The following is a 23,597-nucleotide window of genomic DNA, read 5'->3' as shown; positions in this document are numbered from 1 at the left end:
TACAGTTGGGCTCTGCCTCCAGTTAGGTGGAGCTTGGCGGAGGAGCCAACAGTGTAAAACTAGAGGTTCCAGAGCAGCCAGCTTCAGTCCCAGTATGGCTTGGGGCCAGGCTTGAATTCATTTCTACTGCTGCAGCTTAGAGCTGAATCCAAGTCAACGGGCCCCTGATACCTCGCACTCATGAAGATTAGGTGTGAGGCCAGCCCCACCCATGTGGAGAGGAGGATGGGGCAAGTCCGACACCTGACCTCCATGTGGAAAGGACGGGGGGGGTACAGTCAGCCAGCTCGCCCCATTTGAAGTCTCCATATGGAGATTGCGAACGGTACCGGCTCCCAAGTGCCACTCGTCTGGTGGGTGTTTTCGGTAGATATGCCTTTGGTTGGTTGGTCACTATGTGAACAGAATGCTGGAGTAGAAGGCTTTTGGTTTGACCCAGCATTGCTCTTATGTTTGTGTGTAAAATTAGCAGGAGTCTTTTGATCAGCCCGTACAATGAAGTTGCTTACAATAACATGTTGGAAGTCGTTAAACTAAAGGCATGTTGGAAATGGTTAAACTAAATATTCAGTCTGGCAACTTTTTGCATGCTTTCTTTTGTTTTAGGTGTCCAAAAAGAAAGATGGAAAGGAACAAAGTGAAGTGGTATCCCCATCGGAGGATGAAGAAACGTTCTCTTGGCCTGGCCCCAAAACGGTAGTTTTACAAAGAACGAAGCATGGCTTTGGCTTCACCTTAAGGCATTTCATTGTTTATCCCCCGGAGTCTGCTGTTCAGATTTCCTATAAGGTGAGTTAAACGGCTCACTGCCTTTTGGTTGTAGATATATTTCTATGAATGTAATGAAGAACACTGCACCAGTACCACAATAAGAACATTCTTCACCGTTCAGAAGTCATTCCAACTTGGTGATGGACATGTTGGAAACGACAAACAGCTTTCTTGTGTTATTGCAGTCCTATGCCCCCTTTTTTGAGGGAGTAAGTTTTGCAAAAACAACAGTTCAGTTTGTTTCCTTAAAACCATAATTTGTTGCAAACAGTCAAACACATATGTACACAAAAGGTTGGGTGAAGCACGACTAACGTACTGGAATTAGCTAATTACAACTGTTGCATTTATAGGCTGAAACAGCCACAGTGCCTCTAAAATACTGAAATGTCTGAATGTCAGAACACAACTGCTGAATCAGACCAGGGCCCCATCTAGTACAGCATCCTGTTTCACACAGTGGCCGGACTATTATCCTAGAGCAGGGGTCGGCAACCTGCGGCTCTCACTTTAATATGCAACTTATCCCTGAAATCAGGCTCCATCCCTGAAGACTGGAAGATAGCCAATGTCACACCAATCTTTAAGAAAGGATCTAGGGGGGACCCGGGAAATTACAGGCCAGTCAGTTTGACATCTGTTCCTGGTAAATTAGTAGAATCTATCATTAAAGCTAAAATTATAAAACATGTAGAAAAGCAAGACCTGCTGAGAAAGAGTCAGCATGGCTTTTGCAGAGGCAAATCCTGTCTTACAAACTTACTAGAGTTCTTTGAGGGTGTAAACAGGCATGTGGACAGGGGTGAACCGGTGGACATTGTCTACTTGGATTTCCAAAAGGCTTTTGACAAAGTTCCTCACCAGAGACTGTTGAGCAATGAAGGAATAAGAGGGGAAGTCCCTCCTATGGATTAAAACTGGTTTGAGAAACAGGAAACAAAGAAAGTGGGTGTAAAATGGGAAGTTCTCACAATGGAGAGAGATGTCGGAGTGGTGTCCCCTAAGGATCCGTTCTTTGGGACCAGTGCTCCCTTTTAACCTATTCATAAAATGACCTGGAAGTAGGGGTGGGTGGTAGCGTGGTGGCCAAGTTTGGCAGATGATACCAAATTATGTAGGGTGGTGAGAACCACAAAGGATCATGAAGAGCATTCCAAGCTGACCCTGATAAATTAGGTGAGTGGGTCTCAGAAATGGTAAAATGCAGTTCAATGTAGCAAAATGTAAAGTGCGATGCACATAGGGGCAAAAAATCCAAACTTCTACATACATGGCCACAGGGGTCAGTGTACATCAGCCCACAGACCAGGAAAGGGATTTAGGCGCCTTAGTTGATAGTTCTATGGGAATGTCAACTCAATGCATGGTCTTGTAAAAAAGGCAAACTCTATGCTGGGGATCATTAGGGAAGGGAATTGATAATAAAACTGCAAAAGATTGTCATGCCCTTATATAAAGCAGTGGTGCGACCGCATCTGGAGTACCAGGTCCAGTTCTGGTCAGCTGCATCTCAAAAAAGGATAATATTGAGGAGATAGGAAAAAAGTGCAGAGAAGGGCAACAAGGATTAAGGATGATTGAGGGACTGAGCACCTTCCTATGAGGAGAGGCTGCAGCATTTGGGACTCTTTAGTTTGGAGAGGCGGCTGAGGGGGGATATGATTGAAGTCTACAAAATTATGCATGGGGTAGAAAATGTTGACAGAGAGAAATTTTTCTCTCTTTCTCACAATACTAGAACCAGGGGGCATACATTGAAAATGCTGGGGGGAAGAATTAGAGCTAATAAAAGGAAACACTTCTCACACGCTAAATACATGTGATTGGTGTTTGCAATATGCTGCCACAGGAGGTGGTGATGGCCACTAACCTGGATAGCTTTAAAAGGGGCTTGGACAGATATATGGAGGAGAAGTTGATTTATGGCTACCAATCTTGATCCTCCTTGATCTGAGATTGCAAATGCCTTAACAGACCAGGTGATAGGGAGCAACAGCCACAAAAGGCCATTGCGTTCACATCCTACGTGTGAGCTCCCAAAGGCACCTGGTGGGCCACTGCGAGTAGCAGAGAGCTGGACTAGATGGACTTTGGTCTGATCCAGCTGGCTTGTTCTTATGTTCTTATGTTCTCCAGATGTTCATGGACTACAAATCCCATCAGCCCCTGCCAGCATGGCCAATTGGAGAGCCACAGGTTGCAATCCCCTGTCCTAGAGGGCCAACAAACATGGATACAGGCAAAGGTCTTCCCCAGATGCTGCCGCTCCTAGCACTGGTATTCAGGGATTTTCTGCCTCTGAATATGGAAGTTCCTACATTCACATCCCGGTCATTCACATCCTAAATCCAATTTAAGTGTCCACTTTTACAAGGAATAGCAGTGGATTGCAGCATGTCCAGTTCTGATTTTTCTAGTGGTTATAGCAGTAAATACTGTCACAAACGGTATATTTTGATTCAAATCAGACCGTTAAGTAACGTCTTTTAAAAATCCCTTTGCCCAGTGATTCCCTTGGACAGGCCTAATCTTCAGTCTCTTTTTTATTTATTTATACCCTGTCTTTCTCCCCAATGGGGACTCAAAGTAGCTTACATGAGGACTTGACATATCCTAGCTACCATGTCACCGTGGCCCTAGACATTTCAGTGGTATTTTTTGTGGTAGCAACAATGAGAAAATATGGCCAGACATAACTCTGGAAGCTGAAATTTAAATCTGGGGGCTGGCTTCTACAGCCAAAGAACACTTATCAACGCTTGGCTTGCTTTGTCTCCTCCTCATTTTATTCTAACACCAATCCTGTGAGGTAGATTAGAATCAGAGTGTGACTGGCCAAAAGTCACTCTGCATGCTTCCTTGGCACACTGAGGACTTGAACCTGAATCTCAAATTCTGGGCTGACACTTATCCACCGCACCACATGGATGTACTGTTGGGAAAACAGAGGGCAGTATATGTACAGTAAGTTAAATTCTCAGTTGTCCCGTGGTTGCATTCACAGAGCTATTAGCAGTGGTGGGATTAAAATAATTTAACAACCGGTTCCAGCGGTGGGATTCAAGTAATTTAACAATTGGTTGTTTACAAGCACCATTTTAACAACCGGTTCAGCCGAAGTGGTGTGAACCGACTGAATCTCACCTCTGGCTATTAGTCCACTGAGATTTGCATCTGCCATCCATATAAGTTGATGATGATCCTAGGAAGCATAACTTTCCTTAGAGAGCACTGTGTGAAAGGTAACATTAAGAACGTTATGGCCCTTGGAATATATTGTCTCTGATAGGATTCGGTGGCGCTAGTTGTATTTTCATATGAGCGGCTGTCTAAATATGCTTCTGGTATTTGTGCTATTCCAGAAGCTCTGCCTAAATCCCACAAAGTTGACTCTAGACCATAGGTGTCAAACTCACAGCCCTCCAGATGTTATGGACTACAGTTCCCATCATCCCCTGCCAGCATGATCCTGGCAGGGGATGATGGGAATTGTAGTCCCTAACGTCTGGAGGGCTGCGAGTTTGACACCTGTGCTGTTGTGAAACCAATCAGTAGTACAAAATACACTTAGATGGTGTATGATTTTCAACTCTTAACAGCTGGGAGCAGGTTGGCAGGTTAGTATGTACCAGTGCTGCTTCTCTTCATTTTATAGCTCCTAGCAACACAGGCAGAGCTAAAAAAAAATAAACAGCAGTGGTAGTTGTAAAGATGATTAACAACCAAACGTGAACAGTGAACTGGAGCACAAATAGCTGCAAGAAAACATATTTAGAATAGCTGTTTCCTCGTTTGACCTTTTAGTTTTATCAAATTGATACATGATTAGAGATGCAATTATAACACTATATCAAAATTAATTATCATTGTTACATGCAAATCAGGTCACTTTGCCACTGCCTAAGCACCTCTGGGCCACTTTGGAATGAACTGTTGTGAAACCTTGGTTACAAATGCATTGGAAAAGTTATGTTTTCTAGTATAGTAATGTGGGATTTTTATGTTTTTCTTTTGTAGGATAAAGAGGACGGAAACAAAAGTGGTATGTTCTTCACGATTCTTGTTTTTTAAAAAATAATATTTTTAAAGCTACAATTTTTAGTCATAAATCTGGTCATAAAAACAGGTCATTTTTTCAATTTTTGTTCATATTGTGGTACTGTTAAATATTAGTATTTTTACTATTTTTATAGATCTATCTCATAGGTTTGCTTATCTGTAAATCCAAAGATATATAGATTTGGTTGAAAAGTAGGAAACTAATACAATATATTTTATGATAAAAAATTATTGCCTAAGAACAAAGTATTCAACTTTCTGCTTCATGCATGGTTCTTTTGAGGAATTTTAGGTATTTCCTGTCACAGCAATTGTAAATTCTTTTTCAACTACTAATATTTTCAAACAGTAACCCATTTTTGAACACAAGAGATAATGTACTCTGATTGTAAAATGTGAGCAGTATGCTATTTGTGTACATTGAAAGCATAGATTAAAATACAACTTAGTTGTTCATATCAAGATATAGCAGAACCAAATAGGGTTTTTATGTTTGTTTATAAGGCTCCGATTGCTACTTGTAATAAATCAGTGTCATGTCAGGGATGAACACAAGTTGTAATGTAGGCTCTCTCCAGATACATAATCCAGAAACCTCAGGGTAGAGACTGCTATTCTGGGTCTACTAGACAAGACATCAGAATTGACTGAAAGATTAGAGATCCACAAACAATCTGCAATTAGTTGTGGTGGGTTTTCCGGGCTGTGGGCCATGGTCTGGTGGATCTTGTTCCTAATGTTTCGCCTGCATCTGTGACTGGCATCTTCAGAGGTGTATCACAGAGGGAAGTCTGTTACACACTGTGTCCAGAGAGAAGGGAATGTTTGGGGTATATATATGCAGTTAGCCTGTGGGGATTTAAAAGTCCTTTTTGCTTTGAGAAAGGCTGGGATAGTTTTGGTGTTGCTGTAATGCAGAAGAAAGGATAAAGAGCAGAGAGAGAGAGAGTATACTTACAAAAGTTAAATATACAAATATATTTGTATATTTAGGAACCAGAATAATCTGGCTCACACATATAAAAAAAAATCTAGCTCCAAGGCGTCTACTCAGACTAGCAGCAACTTTCCAGGATTTCTAGTAGAGGTCACTCACCTGACCCATTCCTTGATCTTTTTAACAGGAGGTGCGGGGGGGGGGGGGGGTAACTTGGGATCATCTGTATGCTGAACAGATTCTTTGCCGCTAATCTAGGATCCCTCCTATATCTGTTTCTTATCTGTGAATTTATTCTGTGACACCGTTTAAATTATATGCAAAGGAGCCATCTAGTGGCAAACTGACAACACAAATTAGAATGGAAAAATGGGATTATTTGATGAAGGCAGCATAGTACAAACACAGTGATATTATTTGTTGGCAACAGAATGGTCTGGTTAAGCTCCTCTTGAATTGTCTTATAAGTGTTACCATAAACTACAAACTCAGTATTGAAAGCGGTAGTGGAAATGTAATGGGTACTTGTCGTTCCCCCAACACTAGTCAGTAATTTCATATCTTTATTTGGAAATAGAGGGATCTGCAAAAAGATCCCCCCAAAATTATTGACAGCAGACATTTTTAACTTTGTTTTTAAAATTCAGAAACTGCTGACATTTAAAAAAACCCACCTGCTAGCTATGAAGATGTAGTAGTTTGCTTTGGGATTGTAAGGCCCTTTCCGCACATGCAGAATAATGCGCTTTCAGTCCACTTTCACAATTGTTTGCAAGTGGATTTTGCTATTTTGTGCAGTAAAATCCAGCTGCACAGTGGATTGAAAGTCCATTATGCTGCATATGTGGAGGGGGCCTTTGCCCAGCAAGGCTTTTGAGTTACTATTGGGGATCTGATTGATTGTGCAGATCATTATTAAATGTTGCTGTGGCGGCAGCCACAACACAAGATTCTTCACTGCATAACTAAAGTTAAGCTGTGACAATATTTTTTTGGCTGACTCCGCCTTCTGCAGCAGCCATTCTATGGCAGCCATTTTGCTGCTGAGCCCGCCATGCCGTGTCAGAATACTAAATATGCCTGCAAGTTTTAAAAGGTTGGGGACCTGTGCTAAGAGATGTGGGTTGGGTCCTATAGTGATTCGGGGACACCCTCCCTGGATTCTTTTCCCCATTTGGCAGAACTCCCACTCAGAGAACAGCAGGCAACAATTGAGCCGGCCCTGAAGAGCAGGAAATGGAGAGAGCGGCAGGCCTGCAGTGGCAGAGAGAGGCTCCGTGGTGGTATGAACTGCTGCCTGGGAGATGGGCGCAGAGGGGAGCCCACTTGGGCGTAAAGGGACCCGAGAGGCCTCGGCCAAACTAGAGACCCTGGATCTGGGGAAGAGGCAGTGGCCTAGGGCCCACTAACCATGGGGACCCTGGAGCAAGCCCCACCTCCCTAAGTGAGTAAAGCTCCAGAAAATCCAGACACTGAGCGAGGCAGGATGCAGGTGCCAATACTGGGAATGACAGCAGTGGACATTGGAGTGGGGGGGGGGGGGAGTCAGGCCCAAAAAGCAGAGGTGTCAAGAAGGCTTGAAAGGGGTTTGGGCTAGAAATGGGGAAAGAGATAAGACAGGTGCTCAGATTACCAGAGTGGAAAAGAGCTGATTGGTTCTGGTGGTGGAAGGGCCAGGCAGCCAGTGGGAGCCAGGGTGTCTGGTTGTGGGTCCAGCACCATTGTGAGGGCAGAGGAAGGTTGGCCAAAGCCATGACAGAAAATCAAGGGCCAGGGCAAGAGAAGGGGGCATGGCATATATTTGTGTTGTGGGTAATGGTCACACTGGAAAACAGAAGCCTGCACCTCTGGTATACCCATTCAGGCCAATTCCAAACTGGTTATGACGTCATAATGGTATCCTGTATTAATAATTTTGCTTGTGTGTTGATCAAGAAGCTATGAAGTAAACATCAGGTTAGAACGGCTATCTGATGGTCCCCTCATCACAGGCATAGATGTTGTTTTCTTTAGAGAATTTTAATATCTTGAAATAGGTGTTTTTTAAGGCATCAGCTTTGATATTTAATTTCCTGCCTGTCTCTGAAGGAACTATCACTGATTACGGATCATAGATTGAGATTTGTGGCGGAGGTATGTATGTTAGAAGAAAATAGCCAGAACATCAATTTAATGTGAACTGTGGGAAGGAAACACCATGAAGGCTTAGATGATCTCTTTCATATTTTAGTAGTGGCAGTAATGTACAAATGCAGCTATGCTGATGTGATTGCAGCAAGAGGACCGTTCTTGTCCTACTAATTGACGGATAAATGCCATCGTCCATTTTCTTGTCATTTACAAAATAAAATTTTATTTACACCCAATGAATTCTCCAACTTCATGTTAGTGTGTATATTCTTGAGGGCGTTATGGCAGCATGACATAGTGGTTAGAGTGACAAGTAGAATATGGAAGACCCAGCTCCAAATCTCCACACACTCAGCTAACTTACCTCACAGGATTCTTGTGAGGATAAAATGGTGAAGGAGAGAATCTTGAAAACTGTTTTGGATTATCATTGAGGAGAAAAGCTGGGTAAAAATGAATGTTTTGTGAAGCGTGTCTTCAAAATATATACATAGGATAGAGGTTATTCAAACATACTATTCCATACCAAATGATGTTCTCAATAGTGGTAGTCAGGGAACAGATCTGAGGGACTGGATCTTTCATGTGGATGCATTAATAGAGATCGAATCAATCAGTCCAAAGTTGCCCCCTTCTTTAAACTTTTTTAAGAAGGATCATATTAGATCACCATATCTAGAGAATTTGTCAACTTATATTTTTAGAACATTCATTTTTACCCAGCTTTTCTCCCCAATTATAATTTAAAACATTTATCTTTAGAATGGCATTTACTAACCTGCGATTCCATGCCATACCAAATTTAAATTTAAAGGATGTAGAAATGTGCTGGTACCTAACTACAAATGTTTCTGTGGTAGTGATGCAGATGAGGACACTGCACTATGTTCTGGAGTGTCCTCGTTATGATGACATAAGGACCAAATATATTAAAGGACTTTTTCCTATTGCGGGGGATACTGATAACACTGGGAAATTAATTTGTCTACTATCTGATGGCGATCCATACATTACCAATTGAGTAGCATTTTTTGCTCATGCTGCAAGAAGAATCAAGTTAAGTGTGGTGTAATGATTTGTGTTGTATTATTTTGTATTGTATTATTTAATAGGGATATTTATATTAGTACTAATTTAGTCTATTTTAGCTATGTCGGTATACATGGGGTGTTTTTTGTGTATGTTTTGATTTTATGATGCTGTGTTTGAGGAGATTGTGAAGGCCTATGGCCAAGACAATAAGCATATTACTACTACATAGGATAGGTAAAACACCATCTTCTGTAATACTAGAGTTGGCCTTTTGATTGTTGAATACTAAATTTTAGAAAGCAGCTTTCTGAAATTGCTTTTTGTAATGATGGTGAAAACTAATAATTTATCGGAACAGTGCTCTGTCCGGACCTGAATATATGGATAATTTTTATTTCGTGTAAATACGATGAACTATTCTTTATGCTTTCCCCCCGTAGATGGATGGTTGAGGTGTGGCTTGTGAGATGGGATTATATGATCCATCGATGCAGTTCAGATAAGCTTAGAAAAATATGTAGGTTTTTTTTTACATAAGCAGAAGAGATTCTGGTCACTCTAGCAGAGAATCTAATCCCTGCAAGATATTTTTGGCACTTATCTTCAGTGGTCTGATACTCCGGTTCTTTCCCATTTGCCTTCTGATTTTTTGTGTAGCTGTATCCATAGCAACAACCATCACTTCAATTTCCTCTTTTCCCCCTGTATTGGTGAACACTGCTGATGCCATGTGAGCCGCTAAGCCTCATCCTCACTTCTGCTCTAGTCAATTTGTTCTCCTTTACAGACTGCTTAGTAGCTTCTCCATCCCCTAGGAAATTAAATCATTACATTTTGTGTCTAACTATAGATGCCCATACTCCTATAGTCAAGCAATGCCAGTTTAAAATATGGGCGGGCTACTCTAAAAATGTGTCTGGTCCCTTTTGAATTGATAAAAGAGGGAAGGTTTTGTTTTATTTCCTGATTGCCAAGGTTCGGCAACCAGAAATCTTTTTATTTGCTTGCTGATTTCTATCAAGTGTAAATATTTATTTATTAGTTAAACTTGTTGTACCACCCACCTCTAAAGGGCTCTGGGCGGTGTCCAGAAGATAAAACGATTAAAATAATCACAATCTAATAATTAAAACCAAATTAATTTAAATACAATTTAAATTTAAATATAAAATATAGCAGTATGCTCCTGTCTCAATGAGTCCATGGAACAGATTTCCCCACCTTTAAAATGTGGCACAGTAGAGGAACATTTTCCTATCATTAATAGCATCGTCCTTGCCTCAAGTTGCCATATACCTCCTGACTACCAGTGGGTACGGGGTGGATGAACTTACTAGCAGTAAATGTGGGCCAAGGTCTCTGGTGTCTGCAAAGCTGTGATGTTATTTCTGGCTTGCGCTGGAAGTCATTCCATTGCATTGCCAACAACCATTCTGTTCTTCACAGCTGTAAGGAGAGCTGATGGGGGGGGGGGTTGTTTGGCAAAACCACACCCACCCAAAATACATTGTTGATATTTTTCAGGGTTTTTTTTCCTGAGAAAGTGTCAGCAATTTAAGGGAGCTGAAAAGCAGATCCTGAATAATAATTTTTTCAGCATTAAAAACCTTTTCTCCTTCCCTCTCCCTCTCCCTTACTTTCTGGGTGGATCTTGGTGGTAGCAGGTGATGCAGAGCTAAACGCCTGGCTCAGCTGAGCTACGTGCTCAGCTCTGTGCCGCGTGTGCCACCTCCAAAGTCCGCATGGAACTTGAAGGTAGTGCAGAGCTCGGCTTAGCTGGCTCCAGCATTCAGCTCTGCACTGCCACGGTCTCTGAAGACCCCTGAAGATACCAGGTCATAACATGGGAAATTACAATTCTTCCCTGTAATTTACCATACATATGGCTTAAGGCTTATGCCTCTATGTTGCTTTCATGCAGCCAATGAGTGTAAAGGTCAGAAAGAAGGGGATGTTCCACACTGCAACAACATCTCTATGTATAATTGAGTAAGAGCCTGGCTGAGTGGCGACGATGAACTTCTAGCCAATCACTGAGCGCCAGTGAGGCATGCGGCAGCTCCATCGCACACAACCTTGGGGTTGAGGGGTGCGACAGCAATGGCTCCAACTGCTGAGGCATGGGACGGCTCTGACCATTCATTCTCCACTCCCAGCCAATCATTGTGACACAATCTCAGTGCCTTGTAATTGAAAGATGGCTGCTTTTTCATTTCCTCCCGTCTTTCCTTCCTCCGCCCATTTGACCAAGATAGGGCCTGGGGCATCATTTTGAGCATAGAAGACAAACCAAGTGTGGAGCCTGCACATATGGGGGGAAAGATGGAACACAGAGCAGCAAAAGAATAAAGGGGTGGGGGAAGAGTCAATTATTGGGAACAGAGCAACCCCCCCCCCCCGGGGGATGTGAGTGTGTGTATGTTTGAGCAAGAGAGAGAAAAAGAAGCAGGCAGAGAGGGAGTGAAATATTGAAACATTGGCTAAGGGGGGAAGAAAGACAAGAGGGCTTGCCCCCCTCAGCAATAGAACCCCCCCCCCTTTTTAATAAAATGGGCTTTACTGCTAGTCTTGCATATTTTTGGGTCTCACTGGCATGCAGGAATCTTCTACTTTCTCCCAGGTCTACTTTTGGTAGTCACCCAGTTTAATGTAATTAATTAATTTATTTCTGGGATTTGTATACCGCCCTATCCCCGGAGGGCTCTGGGTGGTGGACAGCATAAATTTACCACATATACAATTAAAAACCCATTAAATTAAAATATAGCGATCAATATAATAAAACAGCGTCAGCAATAAAACCCTTATTAAAAACCCTCCCACTTTACAATTTTAAGGAGTAACTTTAAAAACCCTTTAGTCAGTTGCTCGATTTATTAATTTCAGAATTTCCAGAATTGCCTGGGTCACAGGTTCTTTGAAAACAATAGTCTGAATTCACGGATTCTTTGCATTTCCTTCAGTGTAACAGAATGACTCTGTAACAAGGCGGGGAATTATCTCCATAGAACAATACAAGTCTGATTGTGTTGCTCAGATTTCAGCACTAGTACATGCGTGAGCAAACTTTCCTCATCTCCCACATTATAAGCTGGTTGCCTGCGTTCACTTTATGTCCCCGGCCAGTAGATCTCTTGCAGTGATCACTGACTAACTGGGGAAATCCTGCCATCTCACAATTATGTGCCGTGCAGCAATTAAAGAAAAGCACCAACCAAACTTATTGCTCTGGGAGAAGGAATCATGGTTAGGAATAAGTATTTAATACACAATTTTCAGGTTTTTATCAATTTAGCCATTTTGCAAGAGTCCAGCTTGCTCCTTTCACTTGCCAGCAAAAGCTGCTCTTCTGTTTAATTTTTTCCTCGGGGGCGGGGGTGTGTCTGAGGATAAATCCCTCCCAGGTCTTTTGAACTGTGAATTGGTAATGTGTTGTAGTACTCATCTCCCAGTGACAACTCTTTATCACCATAGTTTATATCTTTAACTTTTTAGATTTCATTATATTTCTGTTGGTCAGAACTTTGCAAACCGTACTTTTTTAAAAATTATGTTGAAATAGCGAATGCATGGTGCTCTTCCCGCCATCTCATTTTTTATTGCTGGGGTCATTTCATGCCCACTACACGTCTAGGTAACGTTTTATTCCACTATGTAGCCTTGGGTTAAGAAGTCCAACAGGCTTCCTGGCAGGCTGGGCAATGCCAACACGCAATCCTTTTGTGCCAGTTTTAATTTTCTCTTCCCCCCCCCCCCCCCAACTGAGAAGTACAGAAATACTCTGGGTAGGGAAAGCAGAACAATTGCTGTTGGGACTTGAATTGCGTGTTTGCTTTATAAATGACCTGGTGTGAAAGTGGATCTTTGTGTTTTTCGATGAAGTTCGTGAAAGAGGAAAGATTCTACTTTTGTTCAATGGGCTTGCTGAAGCAATAGGAATGTTAAGCCAGTACAGTCAATTGACTGAGCACTATTTCCTGACTTTTCCTAAAAGGAGGGGGTTATTCTGGATACTGCTGCAGACGTTCTATACAAGTACATTTGGAAATGAACAAGACTGAATTACATATATTTAAACTTCTCCAGATCTAGATTGCATTAACTCCTCCAATTACATTGTTTCTAGAAATTCAGCAACCATGTGAAGTGGTGTAGTGGATAAGAGCAGGTGCACTCTGATCTGGAGGAACGAGGTTTGATTCCCAGCTCTGCCGCTTGAGTTGTGGAGGCTTATCTGGGGAATTCAGATTAGCCTGGGCACTCCCACACATGCCATCTGGGTGACCTTGGGCTAGTCACAGCTTTTCAGAGCTCTCTCAGCCCCACCTACCTCACAGGGTGTTTGTTGTGAGGGGGGAAGGGCAAGGAGATTGTAAGCCCCTTTGCGTCTCCTGCAGGAGAGAAAGGGGGAATATAAATCCAAACTCCTCCTCCTCCTTATTCTGAATCAAAGAATTGGTCTATTACAGAGGCGTATGGGGGGAAATGGCGCTTGGGGACAACCCCTGCTCTGGGCGCCCCCACCCTTGTGCCCCCCTGCGCTTGGGGTGGGGCTTAGAGGCGGGGCAGCTTGGATGGTCACTGCAGTGGCAGGCTGCCTCCTGGACAAGCCTGCTGCCATGGCATCTGTCTGAGCTACCCCCCGCCTCCCTGCAGGCTGCCTCCTGCAGAAGCTGGCCTGCAGGGAAGTGAGGGGGGGCAGGGCGCTGCGATGTATGGCCCAGGAGGCAGCCTGCTACTGCGGTGCCCATCCGATTCGTCTCAGCCTCTGAGCCCTGCTCCCAAAGGCCTGGGGAGGAAAAGAGATAGCTCGGACAGGCGCTGCACACTGCTCACAAGGACAGAAGGGGTCAAATGACCCCCAGGTTGGCATGGGGGAGGAGGGAGTGGGGCGATTTTGTCCCCCCCCAACCATTGTGCCCGGGGTCATTTGACCCCGTTTCCCGTGGGTACACCCCTGGTCTATCAAGATCAATATTTTCTGGTCAAATTGGCAGTGACTCTCAGGGTCTCAGGCAGAGGTCTTCCACATCAAGTGCCACATTATTATGTTAGCTGGAGATACTGGGGACTGAATCTGGAACATTTTGCATGCAAAGCAGAGACTATTCCAGTGAACCACACTTCCTCTCTGAAATGTATCTCCATTCATTACTTACTTTGATGTCCCACCTTTGTTCTGTCATGGAACTAGAAATGACGTACAAGGAGTTCACAGGAGGTTTTCTATCCAAGAGCTGACCAGATCTGGGCCTCCTTAGCTTTATCAAGGTTGCTGTATTCATGTAGTCAGACGGCAGTCTGGCCATACTTGGGGCCATGACAGTTTTCTCGATGCTTATAACAAAAATATCCCTTCTATAAAACCTTGTCCTTGGTTGTCTTATATTTTTCCTTCTGAAGATGAAGGCAGTACTGTTGCTGATAGAGCACACCTTCCTGGAACTGGGCATTGCATCAGTTTGACTTGCCTGGCCTGAATTACCCATGCTATAGCTGGATCATTTAGTATTACATACCATGTGCATCCTGTCATCATGTGCCTGCAATAGGCAGCCTGCCACTTGTATGAAGTAGCTGAGCTTTAGAGAAACATTTACCATACAGTTAGAGGTCGGTTATTTTATTTAATGCATAAGCTACTTTTGTAAACGTAGATTGTTAATGTTTAGATTCATCAAAGGTGGTGTGTTTCAGAGGCCGCAGATGAATAAATCAGTCATCTGCATCGGAGTAACTGAATGGTATAAGGTAAAATGAAGGTGCAATCTTTATGTGAAGAAATATCCATTTTCACTATTGCAACTGGAAGCCTGAGCCGTAGCATTGAGCTCAAAGCTGTTTTGGAGGTACAGTCATAAGAGTTTTGTCTCCTGATACTGATGCTGGCTCTATTCATCAACATAGTTGGTGAACTCAAAACATTTAGCATTTCTGTAGTGCTTTATTCCTCACAATAGCCTTGTGAGGTGTTTTAATACTGTATTATGAACATGCTGCAGATACTAGCCAGAAACTAAGCCCCTTTCTACTGTAGGTGTGGGGCATCTTGAATGGGTGTCTTCTCCACCAATTGCAGAGAGGCAGGAAGTAATAACAAAACTTCTCCATGTCCTTCCTGTGCCATCCCCGGGGTCAGCCTCCTTCAGTATTTTCCTGCCTCTGCAGAGAGCAGACGTGCTTTTCAGGCTCTTATAGAACCCTTCCAATTCTGTGTTATTTGTATGTGTCTGTTTGTCTGAGTCTACCTGGTTCCTAGTGTGAGTGAGTAGGTGCGCTCTGGAATTTAAAAAATCTTATTCAACTGTAGAGAAAAAAGTTTTCCCGCCCATTCAGCACTCGCTGAGTCAATGGAGGCTAGATCATTTTCACCAGAACGGGAAACCTTTGCCGCCACGGCGGCAGAGCGAACTCGCTCCTCCAAAACAGGCAAAACAAATTCGAACCTTGGGGGGGGGGAAATCCCCAAAACCGCCAAAAAAGCCACGAAAAAATCAGGTGCAGAAAGAACAAGCGCCACGGAGCATGTGCAGCTGGCAGGGCCCTCTAAGAAGAGGCGGCTGCAACCGGATGGGAGCCTCACACCTTCCCAGGGCGCGCCCGTTGCGGGCGGCTCCGCGGACGACTCCTCCAGCCTTCCCAGGGCTCTGGAGCAGTCGGACCAGTCAGCGGGTGGCACAAATGAATTAGCGGTACTTCCCAGCGAACAGCCTAGGCAAGTCCCGCAGCCCACAGCAAATGAAGGGCAGTTAACTGCAGCAACAGCCTGGATGAATGCTCCTCCAGCCGCGTTTGCTGATCTCCTTAGGAGGGAGATAGAGAAAGTCTTGGATGCTAGGGATCAGAGACTGGCCACCACCCGCTCTCAAGCCCATTCCCTTAGAACCTGCAGTCCCATCAGGGAGGACTCCGGCAGTCATAGAAGGGACCCTCTGACCTTCCCTGATGAGGAAGAGGAGGGATTATCTAGTTTGGATGAGAGTGAGGAGGAAGAAAAATTCTCAGATATAGAAGAAATCACCGAAACTGCTCCAGAGCAGTCTGCACAATTTTTCAAATTAGAAGAAATCCAATTGTTAATTTCTAAAACGATCTCTGCATTGGATTTACGTGATCCTGAGGACGCAGAAGATCTTCTTTCCAATTCCTCTCCATCCACCTCTAATAAACCAATTAAAGGATTCCCAAAGGGGAAGTCTGATTATTTCCCCAATGATAGTGAAAAGGAAAATTTTTTTCCAGTTCCAGAATGTTTCGTTAAACGAATCCAAAGGGAATGGATGTACCCTACCACACATAAAGGCTTGCCCCTCAACTTCAAGAAAAAGTATTTGATGCCTCAACAGTTTCACGTCCTCCTCCAGAATCCTCCTGTAGAGGCTCCAGTGACGATCTTACACTCTGGAGCGTTGGTGGCCAAAGAAGGGGAGGGAAATATTAAAGACCCACTTGATAGGAGATCAGAAGCAGCCCTTCGTAGATCTCATGAATGGCTGGCGGCAGCCATCAAAACCTTAACCCCTTCCTCCACAGTGGCCAGGGCCACTATGGTCTGGTTGAGAAGACTTCTGGAAATTATTCCAGTCGAGGCTAAAGGTATCAGAGAAGGCATTGAAAGGATTCTCTCTGCTAATTGCTTTATAGCGGATGCCACCTTTGATGCCATGGCACTCGTGGCTAGATCCATTGCTTCCAACATGATAGCCAGACGCAATGCTTGGATTCGCCCGTGGCAAGCCGTCATCCAATCCAAGCACGTGGTAACCGGGTATTCATACTACGGAGGCGCACTATTTGGCAAAGACTTGGATCAAGTTTTTGTTCAAACCAAAGACAATAAAAAGACGATGCCAAAATCTGTCCGTGCATCTGATAGATCATCAGACAACAACAACAACAAGCTTACATTTAGGTCTCACAAAACCTTACCTAGAACCCAGTGCGAAGGTCACAGACCGACTTGGCAAAATCAGCATTCCTTTCGGAACTACAAACAATCCTTCAAGCAGTACAACAAACAAGGAAAGCCCTTCACTGCCAATAAGAACAAGCAATGACTACCAAAGCATTCCGGTGGGAGGCCGTCTTCAGAGTTTCCAACACATTTGGCAAGGTACTCACGTGGACAGATGGACCTGGGAAGTCATTTCCACCAGGTATGTGATCGAATTCAACACAATCCCACGTCAACACGTGCTGATATCCCCATTGTCAAACAATCCGACCAAAGCCAACAGAACTCTGAGAGCAGTCTCCCACCTGAATCAGATTCAAGCAATCGAAGCAGTACCTCCTGTGGAACGATTCTTAGGGACTTATTCTCATTTCTTTACAGTCCCCAAACGAAATGGGGACTGGAGAGCAATACTAAATTTAAAACGCATCAACAAATTCATTCAGATCCCCAAATTCAGAATGGAAACTCTTCGGTCAATTACTGCTTCCCTACGTCACAAAGATCTATTGACTTCACTGGACTTGACCGAAACGTATCTACACATTCCTATCCACAAATCCCACAGAAAATTCCTTCGATTTGCGGTCAAGGATCAACACTATCAGTTCAAAGCGTTACCCTTCGGTTTGGCCACGGCTCCGAGAACCTTCTCAAAAGTTCTTCTAGCGCCAATCATCCTGCTACGGGAAAGGGGTATTCATATATACCCCTACCTCGATGACCTCCTGATACGCTCAAAATCCGTATCCAAGGCCAAGGAGGACGTCGAGGTAGTTCAAGAAACTTTGTCACAACACGGCTTTATTGTAAACAAAGAAAAAAGTTCCTTAACTCCCTCCACACGTTTGGAACACTTAGGCGCCGTGTTAGACACAACAAAAGACTCCCTTTTCATTCCAGAAGAAAAGATCGAAAAGATACGTCGGGCAACACTGGAAGTCATGACCAACAAGCAAACTTCTCTGCTGAAACTTGCAAGTCTACTGGGACTATTCATCTCAGTGATCAATTTATGTCAGTGGGCCAGGTTACACGCGAGACCACTACAGCAATTCCTGCGGACGTACCAGCTGGACATCATAACCAAAAAAGACCGAAAACTAACTCTACCCTTGATAGTTTGACAAAGTCTTCAATGGTGGACGAGACGGGCCAACCTGAGACGAGGAAAACGTTACCTGCATCAAAATCGCAACCAGATATTCATGGACGCCAGTCTCCTGGGCTGGGGAGCCACTCTCAACCAACTATATGTCCAGGGCGTCTGGTCTCAAAAGGAAGCCAAGATGCATATCAACATACTAGAAACTCGAACGATCCTACTGGCCCTACAACACTTCCGCCCACAGATTCAACATCAGCATATTGTCATCCGAATGGACAACATAGCCGCAAAAATGCATATCAACAATCAAGGCGGCTCCAAATCAGCGAAACTTCATTGGGAAGCAGTGAAAATTCTTCGGTGGGCAGAAGCAAATCTGGCATCTCTGGAAGCTCTGCACATCAAAGGGATTCAGAATTCAATGGCAGACTGGTTAAGCAGACATAAAATATGCAAAAACGAATGGCAACTCGATCCAATGATCTTCAGTCTGATCTGCGAAACCTTCGGCCGTCCGGAGATCGACCTTTTCGCCTCCCAGGCGAACTCGCAACTGCCACTGTTCATGACTCGGAATCACCATCCACTAGCAGTTGCAACAGATGCCTTGAACACACCATGGCCCAAAACACTTCTCTATGCTTTCCCTCCGTTTCCACTGTTGCCCCGGCTCCTGCGCAAGATAATCACGGAAGGTGCATCGGTAATCTTAGTGGCCCCCAGGTGGCCCAGAAGACCTTGGTTTTCGACAATTCTGGAACTGGCCGTGGTCAGACCCGTTGACCTTACCCATCACTGCCGGTTTTCTGACTCAGGGACCCATTGTGCACCCCGATCCCACATGGCTCGAGCCAACGGGTGCATGGCACTTGAACGGGCAAATCTGATGAGAAAAGGCTATTCGGAACAAGTGACATCTACGATACTAGCAGCCAGACGCCGTTCCACGGTCAACATTTATAACTCTTCATGGAAGGCGTTCACAAGATGGTGCCATCGCAAACAACACGATCCTACAGAAGCATCGATTAAAACCATTCTGGAATTTCTACAACAGGGATATTCTATGGGTCTCAAGTGTTCCATGTTGCGCAGACAACTAGCAGCACTCGCCACAGTTCTTCCTCCCATGGACCTTATTCCGATAACAAAACATCCGGACATTCTAAATTTTTTGAGGAGCGTTCGTTTGTCCCAATCTGAGGTGGTCCACAGATTTCCATCTTGGCGATTATATGCAGTCTTATCTGCACTCACCAAACCCCCATTCGAACCCATTCAAACAGTACATATTAAGTGGGTTAGGATGAAGACCTTATTCCTGATTGCAATAACATCAGCAAGACAGGTATCCGAACTGCGTGCGCTTTCAGTGAATTCAAAATTTTGCGTTTTCCATAAAGACCGGGTATGCCTTCGTACGGACTCTACATTCGTGCCAAAAGTGAACTCACAGTTCCATATTCGTCAAGAGATCGTTGTTCCTAACTTTATGCCAAACCCCACTCATCCAAAGGAGAAGTTGTGGCACACATTGGACGCCCGTAGGGCATTAAAGGCTTATATTATCAGAACAGAAAACATCCGCAAGACGGAAAGTTTATTCATAAACATTAATCCGCCCAAGACTGGAGCACAAATGTCCAAAGCAGCAATCAGTAGCACTCTAAAAGCATGCATATGTGAGGCATACAAAGCGTCGGGCCTTCCCATACCTCCGGGAGTCACTGCTCATTCGGTTCGCAATGCGGCCGCCAACGCAGCTTTTCGAAATCCTGCATCGGTGGAAGACATCTCAAATGCAAACCTGGTCAGTCCATATCCACCTTTGTCCTGTCACTGCTGTAACACAGTCCCTGGCTCCTCGGCAGAGTCGGGTCTTTACAGAAGGGTGAATTGGACATCGGGGACCGATGGGAAACCCAATCTCAATTCGGGACACTGCTCTGGGAGGTCCCATTCAAGATGCCCCACACCTACAGTAGAAGGATCCATTGGATACTCACCGTGAAGGGTCTTTCTACTGTAGGTTAGTGGGGCATCTTGGCCCTCCCTAGTTTCTATTAGTGCCTGATATTACTCTCTCATGGAACCTCTCAGTGATATTCTCAGACTTACAACGTTAGGGTTATAGTTGAGCCGTTATTTGTCTCCATGTTTTGTTATGTGTTTCCTGTTACTTGTGTTTCAATACTACTATGCCAGGCGGGGGAACTGAAGGAGGCTGACCCCGGGGATGGCACAGGAAGGACATGGAGAAGTTTTGTTATTACTTCCTGCCTCTCTGCAATTGGTGGAGAAGACACCCATTCAAGATGCCCCACTAACCTACAGTAGAAAGACCCTTCACGGTGAGTATCCAATGGATCCTTCTGCATGGGCCTCTATGCGCCCTCACACCGGCAAGAATTCTGCCGGTGTGGGGGTGGAGGCTGTTCAGATGTAAGTTAGCAAGCGAGCCGCCCCAGCAGAGGTCGGCGTTGAGAGGCGGCTCCAAGACGGAGCCGCCTTTTCCTCAGGCCTCTCTTTCTTACTATTTTGCTGTCGTCGCCCTGCTGTCCTCCTAAGCCCCGCCCACGCTGCCCTCTGACCTCCAGGGGTCGGAGGACAGCGTGGGCGGGGCTTAGGAGAACAGCAGGGCGATGACAGCGACAAGGTAAGTAAGAGAGGGACGGGGGAAACAGCGTGTTCCCTGCGGTGCTGTTTGCACCGCGCCGCCGAGAACACGCTGTTCACTCAAAAACTACCCTTCAAACTGGTAGCGGAGGGCGGGCCTGACTCTGAGGGGAGGGAAGGGGAGTTGTGGTCGGCGCTGCTGCATTTCAGCAGCGCCAGTTCGTGCGACCGGGCGTCTGGGGACGGCGCTTTTGCCGTCCCCAGGGACAAGCTCTTCACCGTATGCAGCAATTTAAGAGAATGCTTAGGGACACCTATTGGGTTCACAACAGAGGGATTTTCAACTCTCATTCTTACCTCCAGCATTATGCCAACTCTTTCAGTTGCACTTTATTTGATATATTTATATATTTAATTTATATCCTGCCCTATCCCTGAAGTGCTCACTTGCTTTATGTAAGACTGTACTGTTAAATCAATGGCTTTTGAAATCTTAATCCTTGTGGAAATTTTCCTGTACTAGTTCCACATCCCGTGATGTACAAATTAGTTTGCCTGGAAATATTGTAAGTGAACATTGTGATTATTTAAGGGCTTCTGTAGTGGTGTTCTCAAGGTTCTGTGAAGGTTTGAGAGTTTTCGAGATATTAGTAAGGTTTCACTAAGTAGTTCTAAAATATTGTCCTATCCTGGTAGAAGCATGGAAAAGAGAGCAGTTAAATTACCCTAAAGTATGGGAATAGACATAATATCGATGAGTTGAAATAGAACAGGTGCTAATACTTTGTGGATTTGAAGAATCAAAAATGATTTAGACCATAATATTTAATATAAAGATTAATGTGGCACAATTGATTTTTCAAATCTTTCTTAGGTTTCGATGCAGTAATAATTATGAACTTTTTTTTTTTTAGGGAAGCCACGAAACAGATTGGAGCCGATGGATACCATATTTGTTAAACAGGTTAAGGAAGGTAGCCCTGCTTTTGAAGCTGGATTATGCACAGGTGCTTTTCTACACTTCTGTATTGTATTGTGTTTGTGGACTTGATATACTGAAGTGTGTGATGTAATTTGCTTCCACAAGGGAAGGGAAAATGGTTAATTTGGCTAGGATTTTAGCCCACCTGGTTCTTCTTGAAATGTTTCATTGCCAAGTTTTGGATCAGGGGGTTTACATCCTTTTGTAACTGCAGAGCCAATCTGCTTAAAGAGCCAATCTGCTTTAAAATTCACAGCTAGAAATCAACAAAGAGCCCATAAAAGGAAACTCTGTTTGCATAGTGAAAAATATATAATTTCACATAACCAATTATTGACCAATTGTTGGGTTCTGCAACCCAAGCACACTTTATTGCAAGTACGTTGTTTGGACGTGGTACAAGTAAAAGTTCTTACAAGTAAAAATATGCATATGATCATCTTGCAAAATTGTTTTAGCGGACTGGTATAAATCTGCACACTGGTCACATTTGGATTGAAGCAAAGAAAAATGATAGAAAGATAATAATGGCATCAGGAACACACCAAAAAGAGACGAAAAGCAATGAGAATGAATAGGATGTTCTAGAGGTATTGGACAGACTTTTGGAAACATTGTCATAGCAAATTCAGATTGTTAAAAATTAAATTGAGCAATCAAAAGAAAGTTCAAGAACTATTTAGAGAAGCAGAAGCAAAAAGAAAAAAATAAACAAGCAGAAGAGACCGTGTGAGAAAGCATAGAAGTTTAACGTGTGCGATAGGGGATATTAACAGAACTATCAGAAATAAAAAGAGAATCCGAGAAGATACACAAAAAAAATGAGAAAATCAAAGAAAGATAGAAGGGAATCGAACTGTGATTATATGGGCAAGACGTTTGGATGTAATGAGCGAAACAAGAAATTGAAACTTTGCAGTGCAGAAACAACAACTTACAATTTAACAGAATTCCAGAAGATCTTTGAAAAACAAATTTGGAAGTTCATTTTTGCAGGCTACTTCAAGACTACCTGAAGAGTCACATATTGACCAGATATTTAGAATAAATTTAAGTTTAATATTTAAGAATAAATTGTCAAGGTATATACTGGATAGGTTTACGCTTAAGAAAACACCAGATACCATATCGAATCCCAGAAAACTATGTAAATAAACTAGCTCAAAATGCAATAATGGCAAAAATAATGGACTATAGAAACAAAAGACCAATTAAAGACATTCAAGATAAATAGAAAGTACATTATTTATATTATTTTGTAAAAAAGAGTAAAGAAAGATATAGATGTATGTGTGTGTGTATATATATATATATATTTATAAATTAATAATAACATCCATGATATATGGCATGTAAAATACATCAAAGGGGGAACATTTAACTGCATTATAATAGATAAATTCAATTCAATATTTGGAAAGTATTTTTTAGAAATTAATAATAACAATCACCACTGCAAGTTTCCTTTTTTTTTCTTAATATCTTTATTAAGTATAAATTAAAAGAACAGTTATACATTTGCATTTATCAGTTGATTGTGAACAATCACACATTGTCAATCATTAAGTACAACTTAAAAAAGGAGCAATTAAGTAACTGCTTCAATTCAGCTTATTAAGTAATATAACCAGTTGCTCCTTCCCTCCCCTTATCCCACCCCTTCTTTCCCCACCCTCCCTCTATCCTTATCCCCTTGACTTCCCCTCAGTTTCTTAATTATATATCAGTAACTTAACGACTCTAATTCCATTTTATATATATCAACTTTCCTTTTTATTGGCTGCTGTGGGTTTTCTGGGTTGTGTGGGTGTGGTCTGGTAGTTTTTGCTGTTACTGCTTCACATGTCATCTGTGGCTGGCAGCTTCAGAGGCATGTCATGGTAAGATGTGCTACCAAGCAAAACACATCTGGCTGTGTGTCATGCCTCTGATGATTCCAGCCATGGATGACATGTGAAACAGTAACAGCAAAAACTACCAGATGGCCATGCAGCCCAGAAAACCCACA

The 23,597-nt window shown here is 43.3% G+C and overlaps 1 protein-coding gene across 1 annotated transcript in view; it reads left to right on the top strand.

Annotated features, from left to right (window-relative positions):
• Positions 1-606: 606 nt before the first annotated feature.
• ARHGAP21 (Rho GTPase activating protein 21) overlaps positions 607-23,597 on the top strand; it is a 60,287-nt gene continuing 37,296 nt past the window's right edge. The window contains exons 1-3 of the mRNA XM_048510492.1: positions 607-789; positions 4,789-4,813; positions 21,522-21,614. Coding sequence (XP_048366449.1) covers positions 21,548-21,614 — 67 coding nt within the window. The 5' untranslated portion in view covers positions 607-789; positions 4,789-4,813; positions 21,522-21,547. The remainder of the gene's footprint in view (positions 790-4,788; positions 4,814-21,521; positions 21,615-23,597) is intronic.

The sequence above is a fragment of the Sphaerodactylus townsendi genome, linkage group LG11 (genome assembly GCF_021028975.2).
Source record: "Sphaerodactylus townsendi isolate TG3544 linkage group LG11, MPM_Stown_v2.3, whole genome shotgun sequence".
Classification (NCBI taxonomy): domain Eukaryota; kingdom Metazoa; phylum Chordata; class Lepidosauria; order Squamata; family Sphaerodactylidae; genus Sphaerodactylus; species Sphaerodactylus townsendi.
Note: the sequence above shows the minus strand (reverse complement) of the source record. Positions and strands in the feature narration are given on the sequence as shown.